Below are 17,140 nucleotides of genomic sequence, written 5' to 3'. Positions count from 1 at the left end.
TGGAAATAAGTCTACTTAGCTTTACCTTAGACGGGAAGAAGCAGGGTCTAAGAGAGAGAGGGTTGCTATGCAAATGGGTATGAACTTATGTGATGTAACAAGGCCAGGGAAAGGCATCTGTAAAGAGAACAGCAATCTGAAACAGAATCTAAAATTTGAAACATTAAAATTGTAGATTAGCATAATATCTTCTCTTAGGGTGCGTTCACACTGAGGAAAAGAGGCGGAAACTCTTATTGTCTTAATGTTATGTATAGGGCGCCTCCGCTCTCTGTGGCTCTCCGTTCAAAGAATTGACATGTCAATTCTTTCAGCGGAGAGCCACGAAGAGCAGAGGTGCCCTATACATAACATTGAGACATTAAGGCAGGCGGAATCAGTCTGCGGCGGGGATTCCGCTGCGAATTTTCGCCTCATTTTCCTCTTTTTCTCAGTGTGAACGCACCCTAAGAGAACATATTAAGCTAATCTAGAATTCTAGAAATCTAGAATTGGTGGTAAAACTTTATTGATAGTCTACTTGTTGTTTCAGGAATATATTGCTGTGGGCCTGCTCCTGTAAAAGCCATTAAAGAGGGAGACATTGACCTCAACTACGATTGCCCATTTATATTTGCGGAGGTCAATGCTGATGTCATCAAATGGGTTGTGAGAGATAATAGGACGCCACCGGAAAGGGTCTACCAAGATAGTAAAAAAATTGGAAAGCTAATCAGCACTAAACAGGTTGGAACTTATGGAAGAATGGATGTTACCAGCCACTACAAGTACGATGAAGGTAGCTTAATCAATCATTGATATAGCGTCTATGTAAAAGACAAAGAAGGATAAAAGAAAATATTTTTTATTTTTTTTGTATTATCTTTGACATTTAGGGTCAGAAAAAGAGCGACTTGTGTTCAATAAAGCCCTGAAGATAAGGAATAAGCCCCAGACTGATAACATTTACCGGTATGAGACACCTGAACCTTCCCTGAGTAAAATTGGAATAAGCTTAAGGCTCAAGTTGAAAGAACCTCCTGTTTTTGGTCAAGACGTTCAACTGATTGCTTGTCTAAGAAACCTGACTTCTTTATCTAAACAACTTAACATCAATATCAATGTCCAGGCCATACAGAATAATGGGACATATATGAATGTCGTATGTCAAATATCCGATTCTATGGAGCTGAAACCCCAAGCAGGTAGGTCCTGAATGTTCTAAAACTATATAGCTTTGATTTATTTTTGAATATACATTGATATCAATGCTGTTAACACAATAAACAAATTACCCTTAGGGTGGTATTACACGGGATGATGGGGGCCCGATAATACCTGTAAACGAGTGCCGATCTGCTAGATCAGCTTTCGTTAACTGGGCCTATTACACAGGCCGACAATCGGTTAACAAGGGTTGCAGGGACATTGTTACCGATGTCCTTGCAGCCTTTGTTTGAACTGTATACATACCTGTCCAGGTTGCAGGGCTCCTCTTCCTCTGTGCTTCTCCCCGGGTCCCGCTCGCTCCAGCTTCACAGCGGCTTGTTTCAGCTGACAGGCCGCTCGGGCAATCACTGGCCGCTGCGGTCCCGGCCTATGATTGGCCGAGCGGCCTGTCAGCTGAGACAGGCAGCTGTGAATCCGGACCCAGTGAGAAGCTCAGAGGAAGGAGGAGCCCTGCAACCTGGATAGGTATGTATTCCTCTTTGCATATCGTCAGCGTTGGCCGCGCACCGCTATTACACGTAGCGGTGCGTGGTCGGCACCTGACGATTATAGGTCAGAACTTATATCAACGATCAGCCGATGACAACGATCATCGGCTAATCGTTGTCTTTATTACACGGAACGATAATCGGCCAGATAGGGCCGATTCGGCAGATTATCATTCTTGTTCTGGTCTAGTGCAGCTGTCAGACCACCGCTGCCCACCTCCCATTCCTCTACCTCCCAGTTTCTTTGACATCACAACATCACAGGAACTGCCTGTTCAGCCAATAAGAGGCTGCAGATGTGTCCTGCCCCATCACTGATTGGCTGAGCAGGTAAGACCAGCAGAAGACAGGAGAGAGGGGGTGGCAGCTGCACTGGGCCAGGACAGGTGAGTGTCACTTTTTTTTTTATGTTTACAGCACCCCCTGTTGCCCAACATTTTTTTCACGGACAACCGCTTTAACTCTAAGTCTCCACATATTTAATATATTCACACAAGAAGCATGGGGTTAATATGCTGATATTTCTGATCCACATTGCACAGACTACATGCGTGCTTGTTATCCACAGAATATTCGGCTGTATACCTGGTTCCCTTTTCACTGTACAAGACCTGCATTACCGACAGTAATCTTCTAAAAGTATCTGCCGTGGGAGAAGTGACCGGCACACAGCAAAAGCTTTTGGCTGAAAGAAAAATCACGCTGGATCCTCCTACACTGCAGGTGGAGGTAAGAATAGTAGTGAAGCCATCTCTGTAGAGATTTCAGATGTGAAATACAAGGTTTCCCCTACTATGTATATAGCAGTAAATTATAGGGGAACAATTGTGGAGCACTGAAATGGAGGGTTAGGAAACTGTTACACAGGCCCATAAAGGCCCAATCAATATTGTATACCAGCGCCGATCTGCTAGATTGGCAATTGTTTACTGAGCCTATTACACAGCCTGATAATCATTTAGCAAGGGCTGCACGGACATCATTAGCGAAGTCTATGCAGCCCTTGCCCAAACAATTAATACATTACCTGTCCACGCTCCCAATCTTCTCCTGCGCCCTGCGTGCTTCTGTGGCTGCAGCTTTAGTGCGGTCTCGGAGCTCACAGGCTGCGCAGCCAATTACTGGCTGGGGCCACCACGGCCAGTGATTTTCTAAGCGGCCTGTCAGCTTCAGAGAAGCTGCAGCGTGCGGTGCTGTGAAGAGAGCAGAAGGCATGAGGAGACCAGGAGCGTGGACAGGTAATGTATTAATTGTTTGGTCAATCATCAGCCCTTGGCCAAGCATCGCTATTACACATACACAATTTTAGGCCTAAAGAAATGGCCAATAAAGTGCTTTTTTCCCTGCACTTACTACTGCATCAAGGCTTCACTTCCTGGATACCATGGTGATCTCACTTCCTAGATAAAATGGTGATATCACTTTCCGGATAAAATGGTAATGTCACTTCCTGGATAAAATGGTGATGTCACGACCCAACTCCCAGAGCTGTGCAGGCTGTGGCTAATGGAGAGGATGATGGCAGGGGGATGCTCAGTGTCCCTCCAGAGCCCTGTGTCCCTCAGTGTCCCCCTGCCATCATCCTCTCCAGCAGCCACAGCCCACACAACTCTGGGAGTCGGGTCGTGACCATTTTATCCAGGAAGTGACATCACCATGTTATCCAGGAAGTGGCATCACCATTTTATCCAGGAAGTGACATCACCATTTTATTCAGGAAGTGACATCACCATTTTATCCAGGAAGTGAAGCCTTGATGCAGTAGTAAGTGCAGGGAAAAACACACTTTATGTGCATTTCCCATAATAAGTGTATATTGGTGATTTGTATAACTTTTGGGGGGCAATACAATACTTTAATAAAAAAAAATTGCCGGACTTCTCCTTTAACTTATGTTTACTGTACCTGTAAAAAAAAAAAAAAAAAAAACTTAAAAGGGAAATTATCAGAAAATTAGAATATTCTAACTTGCTGATATGTCCCTATAGCGTATGGGGCCCTGAGGATGAAGATAGGTTTTTTACCTTTATCCTCAGCGCAGTTTTTATGATGTTAGTAGTTTATTCCATATGCCAATGAGGCATTTTGGTGCACTGGAGGCCAGACTAACACCCTCAGAGCACCGATCCACCCTGGCCTGCCCGCCCCTAGTGCACAAAAACGCCTCTCAGCGGACAATATAATGAAAAGAACACAGAGGACCAAGGTAAGAAATTTATCTTCATGAACCAAAGAGAGGAAGGAAAAGTTGCACTCACCATCGTTGTCTTCCTTAATCTTTATTAATTCCACATAACAAAAAAGAATGTGAACAGTGCGGACATACAGCAGAGCAGACACTTAAAAAGGGGGAGTGGTAACAGCTTGTTTCGCGCTCTACGGTGCTTCTACGGACTACTGTTACCGCTCCGGAATTTTTTAACGTCTGCTATGCTGTGTGTTCGCACTGTTCACATTCAGAATACACTACTTCCAAGTAAAGGAAGACATTGTGCGTAAACCGAGGGAGGCGGGCTCTGTGGACTTTGACGGTGTTACTGTCTTAATCCTAACTTATCTATTACATTTTACACTGGCTAAACGCAGAGCTTTATGCCCATTGCTCAAGCTCCTCAGAGAGAAAGGTCTTTGGTATTCCTAGGGTTACCCATTTCAACTGCAGATCCGACGGAAAAAAATGCATTTATATATCACCTGCGCACACCAGCGGATCTTCCTCGGCTTCTGGAGGACGTACAACTTCCCTCAGATCACATTGCAGATTGGCCATCACTTCCCCCGTTGCAACAAAGGGCTCCTCGACCAGCTGCAGGGTTATCCTTGGGTCCCTATTCCATATAGGAGACGGAGATGACGCTCCTCCGACTATGGCCCAGCTAGGCCTGAAGATTGAAAGCTCCTTCACCATGTACTCGCATCAGGAACTGACACGCCCGAAATGTGCCGCTACGGGACTGGTCATCGTAGCAGCCCACCTCTTAAAGTTTCTTTTATAATTTCTATGTTCCTTACCTACCTCTCCTTTTATATACGGTTACATTAGTTTATGTTTATTGATGGAGGTACTTTATACACTATGTCTGCTTACCATTTTGTTCTCAGGTTTATGCTCCTATTAGTTATTTTTTATTGCAGGTATCCTCCCCCCCCACACACACACACACATCTTCCTCTTCCTTCCAGCATTCACTGTTCCGTTTCCACCTTTCCTATTCCCGCCCCCCTCCCCCCGCCTGCATTTTGTAGCACCTTGCAGGGTGCCTTGGTTATTTGCACTCAATCAATGTTATAGCTGGTGTTTTTCCCACCGCCTACTTTTGGCGGGATGTTAAGGATCCAGGCTCTGGGAGCTAAGGCGTCAGAATTTCTATCAGTGCATTCCCAGTCACCTCTCCACCTAGGTTTTTGTAGCGGTGTGCATAGCAATACCGTAGCTAATGTTTTCCTTCCCTTGGCCCTTAGTGGACTAAGGCGGACAGTCTGTCTGTAGATTTGTCGTTACTTTCTCAACAGACGGCTATTAGCTGAATTCTTTTTCCTCCCTTCTCTCTTCTTTTCCCTGCTGTCCTTTGCTTACTTTTTCTTTCTTTCCCTCGCTCTCCCCTCTCTCCTTCATCCTTCTCCGCTAACCTGGTTTTCAGAGGGACACCTGATAACTGCCTTAGACTTCAACTTGGTTTTGGATCGTACCCTGAACTCTTCCTCCGGCAGGTCTGCTATGACGCCTTCCCAGGCACGTTCACTCATTACGCTTCTCTTCAAGCACAGGTTGGTGGAGGTATGGCGAATCCTGCACCCTGGGGTGAGGGATTACACCTTGTACTCAGGGGTGCACGATTCTTACATCAGGATAGACTTCTTCCTCATAGACCATCATTTACTCTCCTAGCACCCTCATTCGACCATAGAACCTATGACTTGGGCCAACCATGCCTCCGTTACATTGACATTAACCCTTCCTGACTCCGCCCCTCATAAGTGGTCGTGGAGGCTTAAAGCGTAACTGTCATTTCAGGGTCATTTTTCTGAAAACATTAAATATCAACAGTTCAAGCGATTTTAAGAAACTCTGTAATAGGTTTTATGTACTAAAAGAGTTTCCTTCTGTAGTGAAAAAGCAATCTCCCAGCCTCCCTTCTCACATTAAATGAAGCAGGATTTCTGTCTCCATTATGTGGCTATGGAGAGGGGAGGGGCTGTTAGGAGTGACTGAGCACGGAGCAGTCCTGCACAGCACAACACCCTGCAATCTTCTCTCAGTAAGTTCATAGATAAGCACTGACCTTTCTGACACCTGAATTTAGCGTTTTAGGTACACAGAGAGTCTACAAACAGCTGACCTTCATGTCACCTCTTCCTGCTCCCTCATCTCCCTCGGCCCCTCCCCCCTCCATAAGGATAGAATGGAGAGAGTAGAGCCCGTCTTCACTGGCTTCTCTGTAATGAAGACGTGTTTGCCTGATAATGCACAGATAAGAAGTCAGGGGGGGGAGGCTGGGAGATTGCTTCTTGAGTACAGAAGGAGGCTTTTTTGGCTGATGAAACCTATTAAAGAGTTTCTTAAAATCGCTTATACTACTGATTTCTGCAATAAAAAAAACCGTTACAGTTACGCTTTAACCCTAACCTTCTTAAAGATGTAGCTTGCCAAGGTGGCATTAGAAAAGCAATAACGGATTTTTTGTCCACACATGCTAACGATGACACTGCATTGCCTTTCCAGTGAAAGGCACTCAAGTGTGTGCTAAGAGGGGAACTCATAAGCCATTGGGCCCGCCTCAAAAGGGAAAATGCTTTTAAAATCCAGCATTAAGTGGCTAAAATATATGCAGGGGAGGTTAATCATAAACGATCTCGGAACCCTACAGTGCTAGCTGCTCTTATAGCTGATAGCTTATAGCTGATAGGAGCCAGCTGCTCCAGCTTATGGACAAAAAACATTTATAAAGCGCACTTAATTCCAGAGCGCTATACAGGCGACAGGGGTAACAAACAAGAACATAACAAGATCAAAACACATTACATGAAGGCAGATAGTAGACTGGTACATGGGGAAGAGGACCCTGCCCGCGAGGGCTTACACAGGGAGAGAGGACCCTGCCCGCAAGGGCTTACAATATGTAAGGTAATAGAAGAGAAACAGGAGGTAAAGTGCAGCCAGTCAAGTGTGATGCAGAGTTATTATAGGTTGTAATTATACCACTAATTCCACCTGGATAGCAAGGAAATCACCAAATTATTCCTGTCTTAAACACAGGTTAAATCCAGTACACCTTTTTTAACATCAACACCTCTTAAACATTTTTTATACAAAAAGAACCATATAGAGGCTAGTTTACAAATTAAAAACAGATACTTTATTATAAAATAACAACATACAAAAATACTTGCAGTAATAGAATAGACCAGCAGATGGCAGTATACAAACAAACGAGTAAATTGATAAACACTCTTATTATTATAACATCTAGGGTGGTGTAAACTATACTTTTAAACTCCTTATATATAGGATAGTATGTATAATGTCACCGTCGTCCACATTGGGACTAGTAGTGCCGGCTTACTAACCCCAAAATACATTAACATCAAGTAGTCCTGAACACTCACCCATCTCTTGTTTGTTGTGTATCTGCCACCAAGCACCCCTCAACGACGTTTCGCGTTGGTTTCGCTTCCTCAGGAGGAGACAAATTAAACCATCGGTGAAATATGACAATCTGAATACAGTCCAACGCCAGGCCCTTGGAGAGCTACAGGCTATGGATGACATGGTCTTCAAGGGGTCTGACAAGGGGGGGAATATCGTGGTGTGGCCAATAGAAAAATACGAAAAAGAGGCCTTGCGACAACTAAGGGATAGGTCCACATATAAGAAACTCACATTTAACCCCCTGGATAAGTTCATAAAAGAACTTATGCCCATATTGCAGAGAGCATTTGATAATGGTACGATCCCAAAAAAAGTATTCGAGGGCCTAGTACAGACCCACCCCCAGATTCCAACATTCTATCTGTTACCCAAGATCCACAAGGATCCCCTCGATCCTCCAGGGCGTCCTATTGTGTCAGGGATAGATGGACTATGTGATCCCATCTGTAAATTTCTAGATTACTATTTAAAACCAATGGTGGAAAATTTACCATCTTATATTAGAGACACTACGGACGCCCTGGCTAGGATCGATGGGATCTGCGTGGATTCTGATATGTTTTTGGTTACAGCAGATGTGGAATCCTTATATACATGTATACAACATGAGGTAGGATTAAAAGCTGTGGCCTTTTTCTTGAGGATGAGCAACTGGGACTCCGACACCTGTGATTTGATTTTGGAACTGTTAAATTATGTTTTGACTCATAATTTTTTTGTTTTTCGGGAAATTTTTTATTTACAGATGCGCGGCACTGCGATGGGGGCGGCCTGTGCCCCTGCTTATGCCAATCTATTTTTGGGGCACTGGGAGAGGACTGTCTTCCAGGATGGGGGCGTTGGGGCCGTCCCCCATGTGCAGTGCTGGCTTCGTTATATAGATGATGTTTTGTTTATTTGGCAGGGGTCGGAGTCCCAGCTTCATGAATTTATGAGACAGCTCAACCTCAATGAAATTAATATCCATCTGACATATAAATATAGCAAAACAAAAATAGAATTTTTGGACATTCAGTTGGAGGTGGATGCACATGGGGTATTACAAACCGATGTATATCGGAAAAGCACCTCAGTTAATTCCCTCCTGCATGCATCCTCGGCGCATACACCAGCAACAATTGGGGCTGTACCCATCGGACAATTCCTCAGGATGAGGCGTATATGCTCATCCGAGGAATCGTTCGAGAAGCAAGCAATGGATCTTAAAAACAGATTTATGGAAAGGGGATACAGTAAGAGGAAGATAAAGAAGGGATATGAAAGAGCAAAGGATACAAGGAGAGAAGTCCTACTGGGGAAAAAAATAAAGGAAAAGGCTAGTGAAAACACTATTCGCTTTATTTCCACATATAACACGGACTGGGAAACGATGAGGGAAATCATGAAAAAACACTGGTCTGTACTATGCACTGACACAGTATTAGCTAAAAAACTGTCGGATTCTCCCTTGATGACAGCTCGCAGAAGTAAAAATCTAAAAGACCTCTTGGTGCGAAGTCATTACGCACCTAAGAGGAAATGTCCCTTTGGCGGTGTCAGCACCCAAAGATTGGGTTGTTATCCATGCGGTGGGTGTATGGCATGCGCCAATATAGAAAGAACAGTGGACTTTAAATCTGCAGACGGGAGGAGAAACTTTCAGATCCGTGATTACATATCATGCAGTACGAAATATGTAATCTATTATGCTACATGTGGCTGTGGGAAAGTGTATGTAGGACTAACCTCTAGAGAGCTAAGGATAAGGACTAGAGAACATGTGAGAGGGATCATTGCAGCAAAAGATGAGGAGGACCTTGGACAACTTAAAACCATACCAAGGCATTTCAAAACATTCCATAATTGTGACCCAAAAACATTTAAAGTGAGAGGAATAGAGAAGATCAACAGTGGCATCAGAGGGGGGAACATGAAAAGGATTCTTGCCCAAAAAGAATGTAGGTGGATAACAACTCTGGGTACGCTACACCCTATGGGTTTAAATGAGCAAAGAAGTTTTGTATCATTCCTGTAATATCAGTTTTTTAAAATTTGAGTTTTAACCTTTGTCTCTTTGTATATAATTTTTAGTGATTTTCGTTTTGGTTGCTGCGATACAAGAAATTTTTTTCCCACTATTGGGGCCAGGGATGAGGAATCATGGAAAGAAAGGGTTGCATTTGGTATTAGGGTTTTTATGATAATTATTCACACTAAATGGAGATTATGTGGTTGTTCATAATATATGAATTGCAGTGAGCTATTTGCAGTGGATTTTGCACTTTTTTCTATTTGCACTAGCACTAGCACTTTTTCCAATAGGAAATATATACATAATTATTTATATTATCACTACGCACTTTAATTCGTTTTTTTACTATTACAAATATTTATTTACAACATATATAACACTATGTCTAATTAGTATAGCACATGGGTTAGTAATTTATTATGGTTATACATGTAGATTCATGTCTGTAATTCATGCTTTTATGTCTTGGTAGATGAGAATATAATTAGGTATGATCTATATATTTATCTGTTATTATTATTTCTTTTTCCATTATTATCTATTTGAATAGGTGATTCATGATTCATTTGTTATTGATTTATTTATTGGTATATTGAGATTAGGTATTCATAGTTCATATTGGGTTCTCACAACATCCGGGGGTAGATCTAGGTAGATGTGAGAGTAACATGTATTATTTCCTACCTATTTTTGGCTCCAATGGTGGTGCGCCAAGAACCGGGATTCAGGTACGGGCATCCTTCCAAAGCGGTCTCAAGAGGCGCAGTGCGCATGTCCGTGTGCGTTCCACACAGCGGATATGCGTTCCTGCGCGGAGTGCCGGAAGCGGAAGTGATGTGTGACTCGTGCGACCCGGCGCTTGGCGCCGATGTCATCAGCGGCACCATATAAATAGTGGGATTAGACGGGGGTTAAGCTATACCCTCCTGAGGAAGCGAAACCAACGCGAAACGTCGTTGAGGGGTGCTTGGTGGCAGATACACAACAAACAAGAGATGGGTGAGTGTTCAGGACTACTTGATGTTAATGTATTTTGGGGTTAGTAAGCCGGCACTACTAGTCCCAATGTGGACGACGGTGACATTATACATACTATCCTATATATAAGGAGTTTAAAAGTATAGTTTACACCACCCTAGATGTTATAATAATAAGAGTGTTTATCAATTTACTCGTTTGTTTGTATACTGCCATCTGCTGGTCTATTCTATTACTGCAAGTATTTTTGTATGTTGTTATTTTATAATAAAGTATCTGTTATTATAGGTTGTAGCCTACTTTGAAGAGAAGGGTTTTCAGGTTACTTTTAAAGGACTTGATGGTGGATGAGAGCCGGATGTGTTGGGGTAGCGAGTTCCAGAGTATGGGGGAGGCTCGGGCAAAGTCTTGGAGGCGGTTGTGTTAGGTACAAACAAGGGGGGAGCACAGATGGAGGTCGCTGGAAGATCACAGTTTGCGTGAGGGACGGTAGCAGGATATCAGGTCAGAGATGTACGGAGGGGACAGGTTGTGGATGGCCTTGTACATCATGGTCAACAATTTAAAGTGGATACGTTGGGCAATGGGGAGCCAGAGAAGGGATTGGCAGAGGGGAGAGGCAGAGGCAAAACGAGGGGAAAGGTGGATTAGTCGGGTGGCAAAGTTAAGGATAGACTGGAGGGGAGCAAAGGAGTTAGATGGAAGGCTAGAGAGGAGGATGTTACAGTAGTCCAAGCGGGAAATAATGAGAGCATGTGCAAGCAGTTTTGTGGAGTCAGTTGAGGCTTATATTGCCTCCCGACGCTTTCTTCTGAAGCCTATGAGTTGGCAGCTGTCATTAAGGACACGCCTAGTGGAAAGAGCCGGGGACCGGATGGTTACGCTGCGCAATTTTATAAGCTTTTTGCCCCCTTAACTAATTTCTTTGTCAAAGTTTTCAATTCTATCTCCCCCTCTTGCCCCTTTCCCCGACAGTCTCTAATGGCCACAATAGTAGTGCTCCCCAAACCTGGGAAAGGTAGCTTCTTTTGTTGCAATTACTGTCCAATTTCCCTCATCAATGCGAATTTAAAGTTTTTCTCAAAAATAATAGCCAACTGACTAGCTCCGCACCTTCCCACCTTGATCCACACAGAAAAGGTTGGTTTCATCCCAAAGCGGGAGGCCAGAGACAACTTAAATAAAACCATCCTCTTACTCGCCCATGCTCAAAAAACAAAGATCCCTGCATGCCTAGTCTCGGTCGATGCTGAAAAGGCATTCGGCCGAGTACATCAATCATTTCTGCGCTCTACCCTGACCCAAGTGGGTTTAGGGGAAGGCTAAGTGGTTGGAAAGGAATCCTTCTTAATATGGTCTAAATCTGAGGGTGCTAGGCTGAGTCAGGTGCTGTGTGGAACCCCTTCCCTGCGGCCATTTACGGAACTACAACAGGCCTGCCAGGAGAGAACGCTTTCCTGGCTGGAATATAAACAGCTAAAGGCATTTTTTTAGCTTAATTTTCCCTCTGGGATCCTGGTGACCTCCTCTACTGATCTGGAAAACTTGCTGTCTCAATCCCCTCCCCCTATCAAGGTTATTTCTCAATTGTATCAGATATTGTTGGACCAAGATGCTGACAGGGACCTCACGTTTCTCTCGGTGTGGGAACGGGACCTTAATGTTACCTTCTCTGAGGCCGATAAGCTAAAAAATTTCACTTTGACTCCCAAGCTACCCACTGCCTGCACTGCACAAGAAAAACATGTCAAAATCTGGACTAGATGGTACAGATGCCCTCAGCTCCTGCACCGCTGTTACCTGGCCGTCCCTGAGACCTGCTGGCGTTGCGAGGCGAAGGTCGGCACGATGCTACATGTTTGGTGGGATTGCACAGCGCTACAACCATTCTGGAAAAAGGTATTTGACATTTATGCCCAGGTCACAGGCAAACAACTCTCCCCCACGCCTAGCATTGCTTTGCTATCATTGGTCCCAGGTCCGATCTCAAGAAGGAACTGTTACATTATTTTCTGATGGCTGCGAGGACAGTCATACCCAGACACTGGAAGTCCACAGCTCCCCCATCCATTACGGAGTGGGTGACCGAAATGAACTTCTTGTTTCGCATGGAATCCCTGAAGGCGGAAGACCACGATCGGGGGTCTAAAGTTAAGCGCCTATGGCTTCCCTGGTCCACCTACAGAGATAGTCCTGCTTTTGCATCACATCTTGCATAAATTCTACTGATGTGCTCTTGTCCGCTCCGGTCGATGGATGTGCATCACTCTGGATACTGTCATCTCCTCTACTGATTCCCCCCCTCCCCCTCCTTATCCCTTCCTTTCTGACATGTCTTTGAATTTTTATCTTTTTTCTTTTTTATTCTCATGTTTCCAAATTGCGTTTACTTTGCATTCTTATATTGGTTTAATGCTGGAGCTCCCGATCTAGTGCTCCGCCTTATTTGTGTGCTCCACCATAGCACGCCACTAATCTTTTTGGGCAGATAGGAGACGGCGCAATTTTTGTTATACCGTATGATGCAAACGGTCGCCTCCTACTTATTGTGACATTGGAGTGTTCTCTTGCTTTGTATTATTTATAGATTTTCATTGCTGGGACGGCACATTTTCTTCTTCATTTCTGTTGTATGTATAAAATCTTCTTAAAAAAATCTGATTTACAAAAAAAACACTGAATGAAGGGAGAAACTAAAGCTGAAATCCTCCCCTGGCCTATAGTGTTTAGGCATATTTAGTATGGTAAATGGTATCCTTCTGCTCCTTGCCCAACTTGGTACAAATTGTATAACAAATACAAAAATAAAGGTAATAACAGTACAACACCTAACCAACAAGTCTCCAGCATACGCAGTGGGTCACTGCATCAACGTGTCCATGGTTTGGTATTCCTTACCTGAGTCAAATGGAGTAATGGCATGCTGACATCCTATTACTTTTTTACTGGATGGATAAGGCCTTACTCCTTTTGATCGACTTTTGCATTTAATTAGAGATAAGCGAACCTGGAGCATGCTCGAGTCGATCCGAACCCGAACTTTCGGCATTTGACTAGCGGGGGCTGCTGAAGTTGGATAAAGCCCTAAGGCTATGTGGAAAACATGGATATAGTCATTGGCTGTATCCATGTTTTCCAGATAACCTTAGAGCTTTATCCAAGTTCAGCAGCCGCCACTAATCAAATGCCGAAAGTTCGAGTTCGGATCGACTCGAACCCGAACCCGGTTCGCTCATCTCTACATTTAATAAAACATCTTTATTTTATGGGGCATTTGTGCTGTTTTCATGATAGTCATGTAAATTACTATAGGGATTACAACCCCCTTGACACTACAGGAACGTGCTGTATACTATTGACTTGTTAACTCTGCTGTATGTTACATTGTTTTACTGACAATACAATGTTTTCACTTTACAGAAGCAAGGAAACGCAACGTTGTTTGCCCCGTACAAGATTACAACTAGATTTTGCAACCCCCTGACTGAGGAACTGAAAAACTGTGGATTAAGGATGGAAGGCAATGGACTGGTGCATGGATATATACAAAAAGAGTAAGTCATCCTACCTGTGCTCCACTTCCTCCCTCGGGATACCTGGAGATGAGGTGGTGGTGATGGTGGTGGTGGTGGGGGTCTCAGACGGTATAGCCCGGAGATACCCAGAGGGAGGAAGTGGAGTGCTGGTAAAAAGAACAGATAGATCCTTTTTTGTTCTCCAGATAACCCCTCTAATTTTTTCATTTATGGCCTAACACATTTTAGTGCAACTCACTAGGCATTGTCAATACTGGTTAACTCACCTAATGTTTTTTTTTTTTACAGTTTGGGAGATTTAAAGCCCGGCCATGGATTTATGATAAGTGTCGAGTTGGTTCCATACAAAAGTGGGAAGAGGACGCTACAAGTGCTTTTCACCAGTAACCAGATCAAACATGTCAAAGAACATTTGGAGATCACTGTGTTATCCCCATAAAGAATCTATTAGTTGTCCCACTGATCTCTAAGTGAGCACTGATCTCGTAGATCTCTCTAATTTACCGAGCCTATTACAGGAGTATGGCGCAGAGTTGGCCCCACTAATGATCACTAGATTGCGTGGCTCTTTGTTGCCATCTCTCGTTGGCGGTAGGTCCCCGATTACACGTGAAGATGTGAGGCCAGTGAGCTGACCTGATCAGTGGTAAATGAGCACTTGCCCTTTAATAGGTGGATCCCTGGCTTATTACTTTACCAATAAGATTATAATATGAATTATGGTTGAATGTGAGATGAATTCATATTTATATTAATTGTTTTAATAATCTTTTGTAATGCGTTATAATGGGGTATTCCAGTACATTTTTTTTGCAGATCAACTGGTACCATAAAATTATAGAGATTTGTAAATTACTTCTATTTAATCTCCAGTCTTCCCATACTTAGCAGCTGCTGTATGTCATGCAGGAAGTGGTGTATTCTTTTCAGTCTGACACAGTGCTCTCTGCTGTCTGGACAGTTCCTGACATGAACAGAGGTGGCAGCAGAGAGCATTGTTTCAGACTAGAAAGAACACACCACTTCCTGCAAGGCATACAGCAACTGATAAGTATTGGAAGACTTGAGGTTTTTAAATAGTAGCAATTTACAAATCTGTATAACTTTGTAGTAATATTGTAATACTGGAGGATTTGTCACATTCATTTTCTACAGTATAACTTTCTGATTTAAAAAAACAAAACGAAAAAAAAAAAACATTTTTCACTGGAGCACCCCTTTAACTAGATATTATAAACTGACTGGACCGTCAGACTATGGTGATCTAATAACATGTTTTCTTTCTAGGTTTAATGTGGGGGCCTAACATCTTTTTACTGTTTGTGATTTTCTGATTTTCTCATTTCTCACAAAAAAATAAATGACAAAGAATGTGTAAAATAAATAATATTGGAGGAGTTGTATATATCCATGTAAAAGACTAGAAATGTCCTTCTGCACTCACATTTCATTTTGCCTTTAACAAATAGGACATAGCTTAGAGCAAATGTAAAACTAGGTACCTCACTTTGTGTTTTGTACAGGAACAGACCGCCACCAGTGCAGGGATTCTGGGGCTATGGTCCAATTTTCGACCTGCTGCCCAGTTCCCGTGCACAGCGCTGCTCAATTCCCGAGCACTGCCATGAAGCACTGGGGCGAGCCTGCTTGGTCCAGTGTGATAAAGCCCCCTCCCCTCTGTGATGCGGCTCCTGTCTATTCATGTAAAAAACACAAATCAATGTTCCTAGTAGTACATTTGCATTATTGACACAGCGTTGCCGGATTAAAAGTGAATTTTTATAGTCTACCATAGTACAAAAAAAGTCCAGTATGGATAACATTTAACATAGTAACATACAGTAGTAAATGGTTGAAAGAAGAGTCCACCAGGTTCAACCTAGAGAAATCCTACTGTGCGATTCCAAAGGAAGGCAAAAACCCCTATGAGGCAGATGACAATTGCCCCATCACAGGGAGAAATTTCCTTCCAATGGCAATCAGAATAAGGGCTCGTTCCCACTGAGCAAAAGCAGCTGAATTTCTGCGCTGAATCAGCGCTGAAATTTCAGCCGTTAAAATAGGTGCAGAGCTAATTTCCATTGTGTTGAATGGAAATTCTGCTCTGCAGTTCACACAGTGGAATTTCCGCACTGAACTAATCCGCTTTCCGCCAGAAGAATGAACATGTTCATTCTTCCGCTAGCGGAAGCCTATACAAATCAATGGGGCTCTGATTTTCTGTTTCAGCGCGGATTCAGCGCGGATTCAGCGCGGAATACAAGCGTAATACAAGCGGAAATTACTCGCTGAATCAGCGCGGAAATGGGGAAAAGGGGGGGGAGGAGGATTCTAGTATATGTTCTGGTATAGTCTAGTTTACTCACCAAATACTCGCTGAATTTCAGCGCTGAATGCATGCGGATTCAGCGCGGATTCCTCGAGTATTCCGCGCTGAATTTGTCAAGAGCTGATTACGAGCTGAACACTTTCCTAGCAGAATACGCAGGGATTCTGCTTGCATTCTGCTTATATTCTGCTCGGAATTCAGCGTCAGTTGATTTCAGGCGGAAATATTTCCTTGCGTAATCCGCTCCTTTTGCTCTGTGTGAACGTAGCCTAAATCCCTTGATCAACGTATCACCGGAAATCTAATTCCCATAACTTGTAATACTATATTTTTCAAGAAAAGCATCCAGGCCTCCCATGAACTTGAATGAATCGGCCATGACAACATCATGTGGTAGAGAGTTCCACAGTCTTACCGCTCGTACAGTAAAGAACCCACGTCGAAGCTGATGGTGAAATCTTCTTTCCTCTAGAGGTAGAGAATGCCCCCTTGTCATGGTTACAGACCTAGGAGTAAAAAGACCACTACAAAGATCTCTGTACTGTCCATTCATATATTTGTACATTGTAATCAGGTCGCCCCTAAGACGTCTTTTTTCTAGCGTAAATAACCCCAAGCGTGATAACCTGTCCTGGTACTGTAACCCACCCATTCCTTAATGACCTTTGTCACCCTCCTCTGCACCAGCACCAGCTGTGTCCTTGTTTTCGACTTTCCATTAAAATCAACTATATTTTAATATGTGACCACCAACCTGACCCACAGAAAATCGCAGTGTTTAATGTGTCAAGGGAAGTGGTCTGTGTCAGCTGTGAATATGAGCTTGACATCATCACTTAGAATTAAAAAAATATATGACAACTGCACATGACCCCAACCTAATTACAAGCCTTATCAGTTTAGGAGTCAGCTAGAGTCAGGTGATTAGATGATCAGGTG

General features: G+C 43.4%; 1 protein-coding gene across 3 annotated transcripts in view; it reads left to right on the top strand.

Annotated features, from left to right (window-relative positions):
* The window catches only part of LOC138789507 (protein-glutamine gamma-glutamyltransferase 5-like), a 42,395-nt gene extending 27,664 nt beyond the window's left edge, over positions 1 to 14,731 (top strand). For 2 of the 3 annotated variants that reach the window (XM_069968184.1, XM_069968186.1), the window contains 6 exons: positions 533 to 778; positions 876 to 1,184; positions 2,266 to 2,426; positions 12,050 to 12,235; positions 13,757 to 13,890; positions 14,161 to 14,731. In XM_069968184.1, the coding sequence (XP_069824285.1) occupies positions 533 to 778; positions 876 to 1,184; positions 2,266 to 2,426; positions 12,050 to 12,235; positions 13,757 to 13,890; positions 14,161 to 14,311 (1,187 nt within the window). In that variant the 3' untranslated portion in view covers positions 14,312 to 14,731. The remainder of the gene's footprint in view (positions 1 to 532; positions 779 to 875; positions 1,185 to 2,265; positions 2,427 to 12,049; positions 12,236 to 13,756; positions 13,891 to 14,160) is intronic. The other variant, XM_069968185.1, reaches the window with a different exon arrangement.
* The last annotated feature ends 2,409 nt before the right edge of the window (positions 14,732 to 17,140 follow it).

This window comes from Dendropsophus ebraccatus, chromosome 4, assembly GCF_027789765.1.
Source record: "Dendropsophus ebraccatus isolate aDenEbr1 chromosome 4, aDenEbr1.pat, whole genome shotgun sequence".
NCBI classification, from domain to species: Eukaryota; Metazoa; Chordata; class Amphibia; order Anura; family Hylidae; genus Dendropsophus; species Dendropsophus ebraccatus.
Note: the sequence above shows the minus strand (reverse complement) of the source record. Positions and strands in the feature narration are given on the sequence as shown.